Source organism: Mobula hypostoma, chromosome 7 (assembly GCF_963921235.1).
Source record: "Mobula hypostoma chromosome 7, sMobHyp1.1, whole genome shotgun sequence".
Lineage (NCBI taxonomy): Eukaryota > Metazoa > Chordata > Chondrichthyes > Myliobatiformes > Myliobatidae > Mobula > Mobula hypostoma.
Genome location: NC_086103.1, coordinates 47,633,955 through 47,651,375, shown reverse-complemented (window position 1 = coordinate 47,651,375; position 17,421 = coordinate 47,633,955). Strand labels below are relative to the sequence as shown.

General features: G+C 35.7%; 1 protein-coding gene across 9 annotated transcripts in view; it reads left to right on the top strand.

Moving 5' to 3' along the window:
• Window positions 1-17,421, top strand: part of ankhd1 (ankyrin repeat and KH domain containing 1) — a 150,032-nt gene that overhangs the window by 71,839 nt on the left and 60,772 nt on the right. For 7 of the 9 annotated variants that reach the window (XM_063053397.1, XM_063053394.1, XM_063053396.1 and 4 more), the window contains exons 3-11: window positions 499-655; window positions 2,779-2,926; window positions 7,831-7,978; window positions 8,063-8,296; window positions 8,945-9,039; window positions 10,363-10,600; window positions 13,043-13,234; window positions 14,342-14,451; window positions 14,715-14,802. In XM_063053397.1, the coding sequence (XP_062909467.1) occupies window positions 499-655; window positions 2,779-2,926; window positions 7,831-7,978; window positions 8,063-8,296; window positions 8,945-9,039; window positions 10,363-10,600; window positions 13,043-13,234; window positions 14,342-14,451; window positions 14,715-14,802 (1,410 nt within the window). The remainder of the gene's footprint in view (window positions 1-498; window positions 656-2,778; window positions 2,927-7,830; window positions 7,979-8,062; window positions 8,297-8,944; window positions 9,040-10,362; window positions 10,601-13,042; window positions 13,235-14,341; window positions 14,452-14,714; window positions 14,803-17,421) is intronic. The other 2 variants (XM_063053398.1, XM_063053395.1) reach the window with 2 other exon arrangements.

Genomic DNA, 17,421 nt, shown 5'->3' with positions numbered 1-17,421 from the left:
GTGTGTCTTGAAATGTTTGTGCAACTTGAAAATAAAATTCTGCATTGCATTTTTCAGTTTTACTCAATTTTTGTCAAACTTGTAATGTGTATATTTGTTTGAAATTGATGGTTAGGACTGTTATATTGGGACTTGGCCATTATCTGTGATAGAAATATCTAATTTCTCATTGTGATAATCTCAATCTCAATATATTTAAATAGAGAAGTGATTGGAAAAAATGTTATTTTTATTCTAAAAACATTTAGTCTTAAAAACTATTGTTTCTTCAAAAACAACCAAAAAGTAAATTCTATTGTTTTAATTGAAAATGTAAAGTTATTTTGTGTTGTAGCATTTTCTTTAAGTTGCATGTTTAGTATGAAACTTGCTATGAATGTTTAACTATTTGGTAGACTAACCTTGTGTGTGCATGTACTGCATTTAATGTATGGCTGTTGTGTTTGTGTCTTTGTTTATTCGCCTGCAACACTCCTACTAACTGAACGAAAACAAAAGGAATTGGTAAATTATCCACTGCTGATGGTAAAGCCTTCGCAGATCCCGAAGTACTCCGAAGACTGACTTCTTCTGTTAGCTGTGCGTTGGATGAAGCTGCTGCTGCCTTGACCCGGATGAGAGCAGAGAATACTCTAAATGCAGGACAAGCAGACAAGTACGTGCCTTTTTAATTTTGTGAGAAATGGATGGAGGTGGAAGGAAAATTTATTGAACAAAATAATATTAAAATGCAAAATCAGAGTTTCATAAAACTGATTTTACTGCTTGGGAGTCTGGATTCCTGTTCCTTTTTTTTTAAGCAGGCATTGACTGATTCCTTCTAGTAGTTTGTGTTAGCAGAAGAAAATAACTTCCAGTTTTACTATGTTAGTATTTTCTATGACATAGGATTTTCTATTACACCTTTTTTGATGTGCTCTCCATGTGCTTTTTATTCGATTCTTCAATTTTGTGAAGTAGCATAGCTTGTAGAACCTCTGACCGATTTTTACAAAGCACATTTCAATCGATGTGTATATAGAGTTAAATTTACATGTGTATTAAGCTTTATGCTACCCACATATCCAAAAAAAACTGATTATTTTAAAAACGATTGTATTGTTAACTTGGACAGTAGTGCTGAATCATTAAAAACCATTAGCATATTGTAATCTTTATAAATTCTTTCTCATTTTAAACTAACTTTTGAAGGATCAATAAATTTGAATTTAAATTTATGAAACATGCTTGGCCATTCCAGCCATTTGGCAGCATGTTAGTGTTGCAGTTAGCATAACACTATTACTGTAACCTTGGTTCAATTCCACCACTGGCTGGAAGGAGTTTGTACTTCCTCCCTGTGACTGTTGTTTCCTCTGAGTACTCCCATATTCCAAAGAGATGTGGGTTAGCAGGTTCATTGGCCAAGTGGGTGTAATTGTGATGCACCAGCTCATTGAGCAGTTACTGTGCAGCGTCTCAGAATAAAAAAAAAATTCCAACTTTTTCTTTTGCCTTATTCCTTAATCTGTGTTCTGCTTATTTTTAAATCAAAATTTTATTCCTGTATAACCTTTTTCTACAGTTTCTTTTCCAACTGCAATACCAAGCTTTTAAATAACTTTCACAACTAATTCTTTGATTAGTTATTGACAAATTATTGAACGTGGGTTAAAAATGGAAAGGTCCACTTTATAATACACATTTTTTGTGTACGTGTGTTATTGAATTGATTGGTAACAGTATGGGCATGAGCTCATTTTGTTATTGGGGGGTTGTACGTTTTAGAAGGACATTGCCGAGCAGGAGGTGGATTGACCCTGTGCCTGGCTTTTAAAGGCTAAGTGACATTTTTAAATATATCAATTTTTGATAAAATTACAGCAAATAATTGAATCGTGCAGAAAAGAATGGAGTTCAGATATTATTCGTGTGTGCACATAGGTTTCCCTACATGGCAAAGATCCTTTTCTAGAAATATGGCTCAATCTTTTGTGTATAATCTTGGGAGCAAATAATACAGCAGAATATAATTTATTCACTATCAATTAGAGTTCGTAAGGGTTAAGGGGTTGAATTCGAGTTGTTTTTAAAATGCATGTCAAAGTTATCATTGATACCACATGCATTAAAAGTGTACTTCGCAGAGCTGCTCTTAATCCTTTGCCCTATTCCTAACTGTCTCCATGCTACTTTTCGAGTGAACTGTCATGATGCACAAGCTAGAAAGCAAAGACCCCTGAGATATTTTTGTTAAAGGAATCCTTTCCATGAATGAGATGAATATCGTCGTTATCCTTTAGTCTTCATCTTGTAAATTATACCTTATAGGATCAGTTTAGTATTATTGTGTACCATTTCCCTGATCTAGATCTTGACCCTTGTGTGTGTTTTTTTTAATGTTACTGTTGATGTGCTTTTGCAAGTGATTGGGCTGCTGTGTAGTCTAGGCTATAACCTGCCTCAGATCATTGTTCAATGTGTTCGACATGCTATAGAATAAATAAACACCATTTTGTGATCTCATCCATACTCTCTGACTGGCTTTGTTGCTTTTCTGTTTGCATTCAACATTTTTAAACTGGTAAATTTTCTCATGAAATTCTTTCCTAAAGTTATGATTTGAATATACAATAAATCTTCTGGGATCTACATTTTCAAAAATGAAATTTCATATGAATGTATTGCATCAAATTATTTGGATTTTAAACTCATCTATTGGAAATAAGAAGTAAATTGATATGCTATGTACAGCTTCAATAAAATCTGATTTTCTGTAAAATAATTTTTTTTTGTTAGCCGAAGCCTGGCAGAAGCATGCTCAGATGGAGATGTAAACGCAGTCCGAAAACTACTTGATGAAGGTCGAAGTGTAAATGAGCATACAGAAGAGGGTGAGAGTTTGCTGTGTTTGGCATGCTCAGCTGGTTACTATGAACTTGCACAAGTAAGTATTAACAGCACATTTGAATGAAAGTGAATATACTTCAACATCCAGAATTTTGTGTCACTCTGCTGTTTACTTTTTTTTTTGGGATTTCTACCTTTTATGTATTTCTCTCTGATATTGAGTTGATAAGTAACAAAAACGAATTATATAGCCACAATTATGCAAAAGTCATTTGAGATTTCAACAAAATTGCAGTTAGCTTACATAGTTTTTGTTTTTCTGTTAATTAACATCTAAACCTATAATGATGCAGTCATAGCAAAAATACGGTTTTAAAAATAGAGTTAGAATATTTAGAATGACATCTAATGCTGAAAAGACGCTTGTCTTACACCACCAATATTCAAAAGCAACACTTGATTATGTTAGTCCTGACGAAGGGTCTCGGCCTGAAACGTCGACTGCGCCTCTTCCTATAGATGCTGCTTGGCCTGCTGCGTTCACCAGCAACTTTGATGTATGTTACTTGATTATGTTGTTGATTTGTCTTTATGGAGATACCTACTTGATTTGTGACCCGATCTATTTGCATATCCTAATTCTATCAACTGTAAAACCTCTAGTTTGATACTTTCAGATACAGTGGCATGCAGAAATTTGGGCACCCCGGTCAAAATTTCTGTTATTGTGAATAGCTAAGCGAGTAAAAGATGAACTGATTTCCAAAAGGCATAAAGTTAAAGATGACACATTTCTTTAATATTTTAAGCATGAAAACTTCTTATTTCCATCTTTTACAGTTTCAAAATAACAAAAAAGGAAAAGGGCCCGAAGCAAAAGTTTGGGCACGCTGCATGGTCAGTACTTAGTAATATCCCCTTTGGCAAGTATCACAGCTTGTAAACGAAAGTTCTATTTTAACTTCATCAGTCAACAGGACTTGTTTCCAAAATGCATCAGGCTTGTTTAGATGTTCCTTTGTACCTTTTGAATAGAACATTTTGGCCGCAATGAGCAAAGTTATGTTTGGAGAAAAAAGGTGCAGAATTTCATAAAAAGAACCCCTCTCCAACTGTTAATCACGGGGGTGGATTGATCATACTTTGGGCTTGTGTTGCAGCCAGTGGCACGGGGAACATTCTCTGGTAGAGGGAAGAATTAATTCAATTAAATGCCAGCAAATTCTGGAAGGAAACATCACACCATCTGTAACCAAAAAAAGCCGAAGATGAAAAGAGGATGACTTCTACAACAGGATAATGATCCTAAACACACCAAAAAAAATGCACAATGGACTACCTCAAGAGGCGCAAGCTGAAGGTTTTGCCATACCCCTGACCTAAACATCATCGAGAATCTGTGGATAGACCTCAAAAGAGCAGTGCATGCAAGACGGCCCAAGAATCTCACAGAACTAGAAGGCTTTTGCAAGGAAGAATGGGCGAAAATCCCCCAAACAAGAATTGAAAGACTCTTAGCTGGCTTCAAAAAGCGTTTACAAGCTGTGATACTTGTCAAAGGGGGTGTTACTAAGTACTGCCATGCAGGGTGCCCAAACTTTTGCTTCGGGCCCTTTTCCTTTTTTTTTAATTTTGAAACTGTAGAAGATGGAAATAAAGAAGTTTTCTTGCTTAAAATATTAAAGAAATGTGTCATCTTTAACTTTATGCCTTTTGGAAATCAGTTCATCTTTTTCCCGCTTAGCTATTCACAATAAGCAGAAATTTTGACCAGGGGTGCCCAAACTTTTGCATGCCACTGTATCTAAAAATATCTCTCGCATGGGATGGGTGCTGTTCTAAAATGAGAAGCTGCTCCAAAAGCAAATGCGTGCTTAGCCAAAGATGTGCTTTGTGAACATCCTGTAAGATCAATGATGCATGAATTTGCGTTGGGGTTAGTTTTTAGTTAATTTTGATTAATCCAGATAATCCGAATCATCATTTATTTTTAGTTAATGGCTTTGTGGTCACTTGTACTTCTGAAATGTATCTTGATGACAGATGAAGTGTGTTTTCTCTAGATTTGTGAAAGATTGTATTATACTAATGAAAGATATGGGTTAGATAATTAAGAGGGTTATGCTTGGGTAGAAAATATTGGTGGAATCGTCCCTTGTAAGGTGGTTAAAATACAAGTTAAGATCATTAAAGATGGAATTATTTAAGTTGGAAGTTAAATAAAAGGCCAAAGGATGAATATATTAGTAAGAATTCAGTTGGTGTATTTGTAAAAAAAAAGATTAAAAAAAACGAGCTGTTCCAGTATGTGATGACCTGCTGAAGTGTTTGGTGAACCAAGCTCAACATGACAATGACTGCTGGAGTACTAATACAGTTCAGGTGGTAGATGAAGACTAAAATGTTTGTGGATAAGAAATGGTTGCCCTGAACTGGAGGTAAAAGCATATTTTGGTGAGCAGTTTGTAAAAGTGCTGGATGACTAATTAACAGGGTGGCAGAGTGCTATAGCTAATAGTGCTGATGCCTCAGTGTCAGAGATGTGGGTTCAATCTTGACCTTGGATGCCAAATGTGTGGAGTTTGCATGTTCTTTCTCTGATGGTGTGGGATTCCTCTGGTTTCTTTTCATTATCTCAGTCATGCAGTTTGGTAGTCTAAATTGACCACTGTAAATTGCCTCTAATCTGTAACTGAGTGGTGGAACCTTAATGAGAATATAGGGAGAATTAAAGAAAGGATTGATGCAGGATTAGTATAAATGAGTGACATGGATTTGGTTAGCCATAGGGCAGGTTTGTTTGTATCTTTCTGAGACTGATTCTGAGGAATTAAAAAGCTGATTTTGAGACATGCTAATAGATGTAGATAGTAGTGTGATTAGGCCCAGGAAAAGTTAACTACAAAACATTATAAACCTTACTTCCATACACTTAGCAAGATTTAACTCCTGGATGAAAAAGCACGTGGAAAATTGTTTTATTAAGAGGTAGAATTACATTGCTTCTCCCAAAGAGTTAAAATTGAACCTGTAACATAGTACATCATCTCTATTTGATATATTATGACAAATAATAATTTGATATGATCTTGTGAACTATAATCATATTTAATTTGGAACATTGGCAAGGAACTTGATCCGATTTTAAGATAATATGAGTAATGGACAACAAAAAAATTTGATAGCTGGAATCCAGAATTTGAAGATTGATCTAGCTGTCATTTTAAGACATTACAGCAGCAGATGCCATCTCATTGGCTCTTTACTCAATCCTGGACAACGAAGATGCATACATCAGGATGATCTTTATTGACAAAAGCTCAGTATTCAATGCCATCATCCCTTCAAAACTAATCAATAGCTCCAAGACCTTGGCCTCAGTACCTTCTTGTGCAGTTGGATCCTCAATTTCCTCACTTGTAGACCCTCAGTCAGTTTGGAATAGCAACGACATCTCCATGATCTCCATCAGAAAAAGGTGTACCACAAAGCTGTGTACTTAGCCCCCTGCTGTACTCACTTTATATTTATGATTGTGCAGCTAAGCTCAGCTCCAATGCCATTTTCAAGTTTGCTGACAACACCACTGTCATAGGCCAAATCAAAGGCGCTGATGAATAAGCAAATAGGAGATTGAAAATCTGGCTGAGTCGTGCCATAACAATCTCTTAAAGTTGGCAAGACCAAGGGCACAGGAGTACATTCAGCCAGAGACTCATTCCACCGAGATGCAACACAGAGCGTCATAGGAAGTCATTCCTCCCTGTGGCCATCAAACTTTACAACTCCTCCCTTGGAGGGTCAGACACGCTGAGCCAATAGGCTGGTCCTGCACATATTTCATAATTTACTGGCATAATTTACATATTACTATTTAACTATGGTTTTATTACTATCTATTATTTATGGTGCAACTGTAATGAAAACCAATTTTCCCTGAGATCAATAAAGTATGACTATGAGCTGATTATTGACTTCAGGAGAAGGAAATCAGAGCTCCATGAACCAGTCCTCGTCAGAGGATCAGAGATGGAGAAGGTCTGCAACTTTAAATTCCTGTGTGCTATTATTTCAGAGGACTGTCCTGGGCACAAGTGCAATTACAAAGAAAGCCTCTACTTTCTCGAGTCATGCCGAGTCTTTGCAAATGTCTAAAACTTTGATAAAATTCTATCATGAACAGTGGAGAGTATATTGATTGGCTGCATCACAACCTGGAATGGAAACACCAATGCCCATGAATGGAAAATCCTCCAAAAAGTAGTGGATACAGCCTAGTACATCATGGGTAAAGCACTCCTCACCAACGAGCACATCCACGTGAAATGTAGTCGCAGCAAAGCAACATCTATTATCAGGGGCCCCCTCCACCCAGGACATGCTTTCTTCTTGCTGCTGCCATCAGGAAGGTGATACAGGAGCCTTAGGACTCACACCACAGTTATTACCTCTCAGTCATCAGACTCCAACCAAAGGCGACAACTTCACTCAACCTCACTTGCCCCATCATTGAAATGTTCCCACGACCTATGGACTCAATATCAAGGACTCTTCATCTCATGTTCTCAATATTTATTGCTTATTTATTTGTTTTTTTATTATTTCTTTTTGTACTTAGTTTGTTTTCTTTTGCATACTAGTTGAACACCCATTGATTCTGTTATGGTTATTATTCTATTATGGATTTATTATGTATGCCTGCAAGAAAATGAATCACAGGGTTGTATATGGTAATAAATTTACTTTGGACTTGCAGGAAAGACATCAAGTTGGAAACTCTTCTATAAATGGTAATTACCTTGGGTCAGTTATTTTTAATCCAAGAGATTTTTGTGAGATTTTCGAGATTTTTATATGAAGGGATTGTAGTTAAGTGAGTAGGTCACACATTGGCTGTGATGGGTAAAGGTTGTATATGCCCTATGAATTACAGTTCCAAACTGAAACTTGTACTTGGTTTACCTTTTTGATTCCTATTAATTTAATAACTTGATTATTTAGGTTCTACTAGCTGTGCATGCTAATGTTGAAGATCGGGGCATCAAAGGAGATATAACCCCATTGATGGCAGCTGCCAGTGGAGGCTATGTAGATATAGTAAAATTGCTGTTGGCCCATGACGCTGATGTAAATGCTCAGTCTTCAACAGGTAGGTAGAAATGGTAGTTGGCAATCTAACTTGACTTTCTTTGTAAAGATTTCTTATCTCAGTTAACATTTCTACATTCTTCAGGAAACACAGCACTCACATATGCCTGTGCAGGAGGGTTTGTTGATGTTGTAAAAGTACTTCTGAAAGCAGGAGCCAATATTGAGGATCACAATGAAAATGGTCATACACCTCTGATGGAAGCAGCAAGTGCTGGCCATGTTGAAGTTGCTCGGGTGCTTTTAGAATATGGCGCTGGAATCAATACTCATTCAAATGAGTTCAAGGAAAGTGCACTTACACTGGCATGTTACAAAGGTATGATCATTAATCTTTAATAGTAATCATGATGTGACAAGAAGATATGCACTTCAAAGCTCGCTTTGACTATAATCCAAGTCTTCATCTCAAGGTAGAAACATTGAATCTACTTGTAGAACAAAGTAAATTAAGTTATTTACTACCATGTAAGAAATCAGAAAAGACCTCTTTGCTAGCAAGAAATTGTCAGCGAATTTAGCATTGATGCAGAATTTTTATTATAAAATAAGCAAAAAGCTGCCCTTGTGTAGCTAGTCAGAGTATCCAAATTAAAGGCTTGTGCAGTTGTATACTATCTGAGCTGTGTCTTAATACCACTATCAACTTTTTAGCAACCCTTGCATCAATTTTTATGCCATGTTTGAAATAATTCAGACAAAGCATCATGCCCTATGCCCTTTCCCTCATCTCCCCTTCATCCTCAAAGTTGAAGCAAGGGAAAGCTAAAAGAACATTCACCAAGAAGTTTCATATACAGTGTTTATTCTGGAATGTTGAGCGTGCAGTATATGAATCAACTATTTTCTATGACAAAAATTTGAGGACTTCATTTAGTCTGAATAAACTTTCAACCATTCACATGAAAGCTATTTTTAATTTAAATTATTCATTGTGTCATTTCTAACTACACTATGTTTCATACAGGTCATTTGGAAATGGTGCGGTTTCTTCTTGATGCTGGTGCTGATCAGGAACACAAAACTGATGAGATGCATACGGCTTTAATGGAGGCATGTATGGTAAGTGTTTTTATTAGTTATTTCCCCACCTCTTAAAATTCTTTTGGGTCTCACTCAATATATTAAAATTTGTTTACAGTTTTTGCGTTAATGTTAATTTTACTGAACATTGTTTATCTAGTCCAATTCATTTTGAAATACAGACTGGCGCCATCTGATGGAAAGTCATGCCAGTAAGTTTGTTTTAAAAGTAGATCAAAACACTGCATTAAGGAATTTATGAAAATTCAACTCCTTTGTCAAGTAATTTGCTTTTCTTTTGCCTCTTCGTGATTGCATAACTCGAGCACCAATTTTCATGCATTTAGTTGGTTGCTTGTAATCCACAATATGAACAGTCTTCATTTATTAATGAATGTTAATTACATACACTTATAATTTTTATGTGAAGTAAATTGCTGGCTGCTTGAAATCTTAAATATCATGAAATGCTGAAGGAATTTGGGCAGTGTGGATGAAGAAAAGAACAAATTCTTTGAAGACTGTGCTGTGGATAAAGGAGAACTGATTTTAGATTTTCAAACGTTTAATGAGGTTTTCCATTAGAGGTTATGACAAAATATAAAAACTCATGGAAGTGTAATGTATTGATGTGGATAGATTGGCTTGCTTATAATAGGCCATATGGTTGACAAAACGTAACAACTAATATACTGTATGGATTGGTGCCAGGCCCTCAACTTTTTACAATTTGGGTAAAGATTTTGGAAGAGGGCACTGAGTTATTACTATTGGTGCAAAGGTGGGTAGTAAAGTAAGTTATGAGGTTGACTTCAAAAAAAATGTAAAGAAGACATAAGGAAGCGATGGATAAGTTGAATTAGCAAAGATCTGGCAAATGGAATGCAATCTGGGTAAATGTGAAATTGTTCATTTTGGCAGGAATTTTTTTTAAAACAGTATTGAAAATTGTGAGAAGTAGAGGTGTGAGGTAGAAGTAGAAGTAGGGTGATCTAGTTCATGATATGGTAAAGACCTGTGTGTATGTACATTCAGTGATAGGAACATCAAGTGATGTTATTGTTCATTGCTGGGGTAATCACGAACATAGTTGATTAGGCTTCAATTGGATAAGACCATATTTGGCATATCTCGTCCATTGGCTTGAGCAACTAAGCGGATCACTTTCACTTCTAATTGAGTCATTGGTATGGGATGGATCTGAACACTTAACAATTCCTTTCTCAATACAGCATTATTTGCTGAACGTTTCCAGGAGTTTATTATGATTGATTTTTATATATTTGAAATTACATTTGATCTATGAATATTGCAATGGATTGTGCTGGATATTAATGTATGACGATTAACTTTACCAAATAGGACGGCCATGTTGAAGTAGCTCGGCTCCTTTTGGATAGTGGTGCTCAAGTAAACATGCCAGCTGATTCTTTTGAGTCGCCATTGACTCTTGCTGCTTGTGGTGGTCATGTGGAGCTAGCGGCTTTGCTCATAGAAAGAGGAGCCAACCTTGAAGAAGTAAATGATGAAGGATATACACCATTAATGGAGGCATCACGAGAAGGTCATGAGGAAATGGTAGCTTTGCTGCTTGCTCAGGGTATGAAATATCTCTTGCATTCAGAAATGACACACATCGACAGACTGCATAATGAAATAATTGAACATTCCATATACGTTTAATTTTGATTCAAATCCACCATTTCATTTTTTCCTTTTGGGTAAGAATGTAAAAGCATGTTGAAATGAGCCTTAATTGCCCATTGAGCCTTTCATTATGAACAATTATCCAGTTGTGCTTGTTAGACCAATTTGATGTACCTTTATTTCAGATATTTAAAGTCATGATCTTTTAGTTTAGGATTTAAGATCATTTGCCTAATTTAGCTGTGGTAAAACTTTTTCCACTTGCAGGTCATGTTCAATGTTAAAGCTATAGGGAGTTTTGGCTATGATAAAGCAGTCATGTGATGTTATGGATTTCAGTTATGTCTGAGCATATCCTGTGGCACTTGGGTTCAATGCCATCATAAACTGAAATGTTAATTTTTGAGAGACTACATATTTTTTGGCCTTTATATATGAAATTTTTTTTCTCAATATCTGAAAGAGTAAAGTCTATGTTTTTGCTCCCTTAGATCAGGAATAAATATTGTTTTACATTGCAGTCTGCACTTCCTTTCTTTGGAAAAGATGATAGATTAAATAGTTATAAAGACTGCCTACAATATGATAAATCTGTTTAATAGTATATTAATGTGTGTGAAGGCAATTCAAACGGATTTGGAATTTCTGCCTTCTGTAGTAGTATTTAGCTTTTGTGAACTTTCCTCTGGCCTTGATTACTGTGGATGGTAGCAGACAGCTTAGCGTGAAATAGTTTTCCATTAGCTATTTTTGTTCAACAACTCTAAATGGGAATTTCATCATGTATCTTCCAACTTCATTAGGAAAACAAAACCTTCCTTTGATTCCCATGAGCATCATCAATTGGAGGTGCTGGCAGTGGGTACCCAATAAACAAAAGTAGTTTAGCACTGTTTGTGTTTATTCTTTTGTTCTCAAGAGTATGTTTTTATTAAACTTGTTTTCCAAGTTCAAAGTGGGTTAATCTCAGTATTTGAAGTATTGCTAATAGTATCAGAACTTTTGCTTGTAACTAAGATAATATGTATTTGGCACTTAAGTTATAAAGTTTAAAAACTCATCATGGAATCTGGGCTTATCTTCACTACATTTGGCAATCATGGAGAGCTAGGGCCACAGAGAGAACGAGAAACTTTTTGAAATTATTCTTGGTAGGCAATAGTTCCATTAATTTCATCTGTACTGAAAGGCAGCAAAGGGAAGAAGATTTCACTCTTCTGGAAAACCCAGATTATAGAATGGTACCTGTCAGAATAGACAGGAAAGGAGAATAAAGACAAACAGTACTAAACTACTTTTGTTTACTGGGTACCCACTGCCATCACCTCCAATTGATGATGCTCAAGGGAATCAAAGGAAGGTTTTGTTTTCCTAATGAAATTGAAAGATACATGATGAAATTCCCATTTAGAGTTGTTGAACAAAAATAGCTAATGGAAAACTATTTCAAGCTAAGCTGTAGTAGAAAGGTAGTAGAAAGACCAGATAATTTTGGGAAGCAGCTTGAATATTTTGTGGAGATATGTTTACAGGGCAAAAAGCATAATGTGCCATATTTAAGGGGAATGTTTGGAGGCTGGTATTGATTGAGTTGATGAATGATGATGATTGGCAAATATAATTAGTGATTTAGATAAGGAGGAGCCAGAAAATGCAGCATATTTGAATTTACGGTAAGATCACTAGAAGGTTGTCAAAGCAAATGAGAGTTCATGGGGGTAATATATCAGAGTGGATTAAGGAATGGACAATGGACGGAAAAGTATGAAGAACTTGCAGGCTGGTAGTCTGTAAGTAGTCAGATGTTATCTGTTTCATGAAGGGCTGAGTGTGTTGTGTTCAAATATGGGTTAAGTTACTATAAGGATACGGAAAGGCTTCAGTAAAAAATTGATGGGCTAAGTGAGTGAAAATAAGAGAAATGTATTTTGAGGAACTTGAGTATTCTGTAAGGACTGGGAGTATACAACTTTTTATTGAAAAAAAGTGAATCTGTTAATTGTGTAAAATGCAATTGTACTTATTTTTATGATGTGATAATAGTATGTGTTGTCAGAATTGTAATTATATAGGACCTTGAGACCGCCATTAAAATGCTTCTGTAGTTTTCTCTTTATTCTGAGAACGATTTACTTAAAAGGAGGCGTAAAAATTCTCTTGACTGATATTAGATGGACATGAGAGGTGAAAATTGAAAATGGCCGTACCATGTTTGTTGTTGAGAGAATTTTCTAGCTAAAGGCTATGCTTGATGGGAGCTTTCCTATTAAGAATTCTGAATCTGGGTCATGAAGAAATTGAATGTTTTGGTATGTAGTGTTGAAATAGATAATCAGCCATAATTCTCCTTGACCAGGACTTCATAAGTAACATAACTCTACTGGGATTCTTGTAGGAGCCAATATAAATGCACAGACAGAAGAAACCCAGGAAACGGCACTAACACTAGCTTGCTGTGGCGGATTCTTGGAAGTTGCAGATTTTTTAATAAAGGCGGGAGCTGACATTGAATTGGGCTGCTCTACGCCATTGATGGAGGCTGCTCAAGAAGGTCATCTTGAATTGGTCAAGTATTTACTTGCGTCAGGTATGTTTTGATTTGCTAATGGTTTTCTACTTTTCTAATTCTGGGAATTTTTGCTTTACAGTCTGCCATTCATAGTGCACAGTATTTTGCAACTTTTGATGTCCTGAACATGTATGCTTCCTTATCTGTTCCTCATTATAGCTCTTTTTAGAAACAGAGCTGGCTTCAAAGCTGGAATCAGATTTGAGAGCTCTACAAGCCATAGTGCAAACTGACATTAGGGAATAGAGTTGACATTAGTTAAGTAAAATTTGTTTCAAAATTGACATTCAAGTTTAACTTTAAAATGTGATAAATATAAGATAAAAATTAATTAGTACTATAATAAAATTAATTAGGACTAATGTCATCAATGTCATAAAGTAAGGTAAACAAAAATTAATTAATACTTAGACCCCCAGCAACATTGGGTGGAATCTGTGATTTAACTTTCTCTCTACACCTATTACAATGATGCAAGTAAAGTATGGACAAGACTTGCCACTTTTTGCTACTTTTCTTGAAATGATGAAAGTGTTGGCAGATGTTACGAATCTTGACATTTTATTTTTGGCAAATTGTTGAGACAACAGATATTTTAACTTGGCAGCTCTATTGAGATAAATGTGCAGTTCAGTCCAAACACACACTTCTGTACATTAATTTTGGTGTTCAAATTTGCTAGGGTCAAAAACAATTATAGTACCTTGTCTTCCATTACATTTGAGCTTCCAAAGTAATCAGTTGTTTAAAGCAAAGCAGTTTACCATATTAAGACTACATTTTATTTATACTAACTAATTATTAAAACTCGGTTGTGCTTATAATAGGGTTGAAGGGAAAAAGTAGTTGCAATTGATGAAATAGTATCTCTTTTCAAATGATAAGGCTGAAAGCCCAAACATGAAAGACTGTGGATTTACTATTTTGCTTTTATAACAAAGTTCTTCAAACTTTGCATCTGAGGTAGAAACAGAACTCTGATTTTTTTAAAGAGCTTTATCCAATGCCATTTTTCTGACATGTAAATTTATAATTCAAATATTTACATTTTTAATCTAAACTGTAAATGCTCAGGCTAATAAATTTTTGTCTATATAATGCATGCATAATTTCTGCTTTTATTAGGAGCGAACGTGCATGCCACAACAGCTACAGGGGATACAGCCTTAACTTATGCCTGTGAAAATGGGCATACTGATGTTGCTGATGTTCTTCTGCAAGCAGGAGCTGATTTGGTAATTAATATTTCCTGTAACATTAAACTATCACAACAGGTAGGCGCTAACATGGTAATTTGACTGACTGTAATATATGAATCTATTTTTAGTATTCAATTATTTGAAATATAATTAATGAAAGCTGTAATTTAACGTTGTAATGAATTATTTGGAACTTCAGAGTACATCTTTGACAACTTCATTAAATTGCATGTAGTTTTTACAGAATTAGATTCTACTTAAGGCTCTTCATGAGGTTCCTAAAACCTTTGTTTTAACAGGAACATGAATCTGAAGGTGGGAGGACACCACTGATGAAAGCTGCAAGAGCTGGACATTTGTGTACAGTACAATTCCTCATTAGTAAAGGTGAACCAGTTGTCATTTGTCCTCTACAATGTCCTGACTATACACTTTTTTTCCTCCCCCCTTCCCCACTTTCAGCCTGAAAGTCCAATTTTAAAATACAATTTTAGAAGTTAATCCATCGATTGATGTTTGTAACCCACCTTCAAGTATGTTGGTTGTTAATGCAAATGATGTATTTCACTGTATATTTCAATGCAGAAATGACAAATAAAGTTCCATCATGAATTTAAGACAATGTTAATCAGTTTTCTCTGAAAGACAGAAATCAACATACAAGTAATATTGTTCAGATATCAGAAATATGCTTTTGGTTTACCAATCCCGTTAGTACAATGTAAAACTTGTTTATTTAGTAGCAAACCAGATTTAGATTGATTGCAGTGCATCATACAGAGCCAGAGCTGGCAATCTGGGTTCTATTAGTGATTTTTGGAAATATTTACAAGTGTGGAAAAGCACTGCAAGAAAGCTTGACGGCTGTTCTAAATTCACTTAAGTTGAACCTTAAGAGATGATCCTGACATTAGGTAAACAATCACAAAATGCTTGAAGAATTCAGCAAGTCAGGCAGCATCAATGCAGGGAAATAAACAGTCGATGTTTCAGGCTGAGACCCTTAAGCAGGACTGGAATGGAAGGAGTCATAAACATTGTTAAAACATTGATTTGTGGCTCTGCAACTCTTTCAGGAAATGTTCTAGATCCTTATCACTCTCAAGGTGATGTTTTCTTTTCTGCGGTAATGTCTCTATCCAATTTAATTGCACTTATTAGAAGAGCTGTCAAACTTCATAGCAGCATTTCTCTGCCTCCAGTTCCAAATCGTCAAAGAAATATGTTCCACTGTTGAAAATTCTTCCAGTTTTAGTTTCATTTTAAGTTGTTGATTCTAGGGTAGAAGAGATCCTTCCAATTTACTCTATCTTCCTCCTTAGTTTTACACACCACAAGTCTCCCTCAACCTCCCTGGCGTAGAAAATTATCGTGTCATTTTAGTTTTCTTCATGGCTGCAAATTTCCAGTATTGACATCACTATAATTTTATTTCAATCATTTTTCTTTTTTTTTCTGTTGATTAGAATTGCATTCAATATCTCAACTCTTTAACTGGTGCTCTATCATTCTATGTAATCACATGGCCCTTGGCAAACAAAAAGAGCATTCCTTATGTCTTTTAACTATTTTATCAATGTGCCAGGTGCCTTTAAGGATCTGATTGCTTGGCCTCAAAGGCCTTTTCATTTCTGCACATCACACATCTTCTACCCTGCCCCTACCCCTCATACTTAATGCACCACCCTTTCCTTGTTGCATCAGCTAACCTGGCCAGATCTATTGTGGGCACTAGCTTCTCCAGCATTGGAGGCATCTTCAATAGGTGATGCCTCAAAAAGGTAGTAGCTGTCATTAAGGTCTCCCCATCACCCAGAACATTACCTCTTACCATTGCTACCATCAAGGAGGAAATACAGGAGACTGAAGGTACACACTCAGCACTTTAGGAACAGCTTCTTCCCTACTCCTATCAAATTACTGAATGGACAATTAACCCATGTATACCAACTCACTTTTTTTGCTCTCTTTTTTCCCCTACTTATTTAATGCCAGTGATATTAAACCAAATTCTAATTCTGATCTTCCTGAATCGATTACTTTAGTCTTCTGAAGACATCAGAATTTAATGGAATTCCATTTGGCACATTTCTGCCCAGATGACTAAACCATCTGTATCTTTGTTCATCCACTAAGTACTAATACATTATTTTTAATAACTTTTCAGTGTAGAAATATGTCGAAATCAACTATTAACCCCAATTTGATAATCTCCCTTGGATCCAATAGGCTTTTACTCTTTTGACCAGTCTGCCATGTTGGACTTGTCAGAACTCCTCCTAAATTTGCTAACCCCATTAACCCTCCTCAAAAAGAATTCAACCAAGCATGTTAAGCATGACCACCTGAATTCTAATAATTGGCATAACTGAAGTTAATCTGGGTTTTGATTTCTTGATTTATTTTTAGAACAATGATGCTCTCCAATTTTAAGTTTCACTCCTGTAGCCTTGGGGATTAAAAAAAAGTACAGTGGGATCTTCTGCTGTTTCCACCCTTGCTCTTTTTAACACAGCCTAATATGCATTTTATCAGGGCCAGCCAATTTATCCATCTTCAAAGGTGATAAGTCCTTAACCTATGTTTATCCCATCCGTTTGCTGTTCACCTTAACTACACCACTTACATTGAATCTTTCCTTTGTGAAATCTCAAAAAAATTGGGAAACTATCCGACATCCTTCACCTTCACACATGGGCTACTTATTTTTGTCCTATCTTTCTCTTTAATATCTCCTTGTTCTTCATGCACTTAAAACACTTTTGGAGTTTGTGTAAGTTGGCAACATTAAGTGATTGCTGAACAGCTAGGTAGTAAGCATTGTTGCTGCTGATCGCTGCTGGTATTCATGTTCTACCTTGATCTTAGCAGCTGTCTAGGCAGAGTTCAGTTTCTTCTGTTTCTTCAAATTTCCTTTGAGTTTTCAGACATGAATATATATTATCTCATGGTGTTAGTTAAAACAACATAGGTCTGAGAGGTTCATAAAGCAATTACTTTATTTAC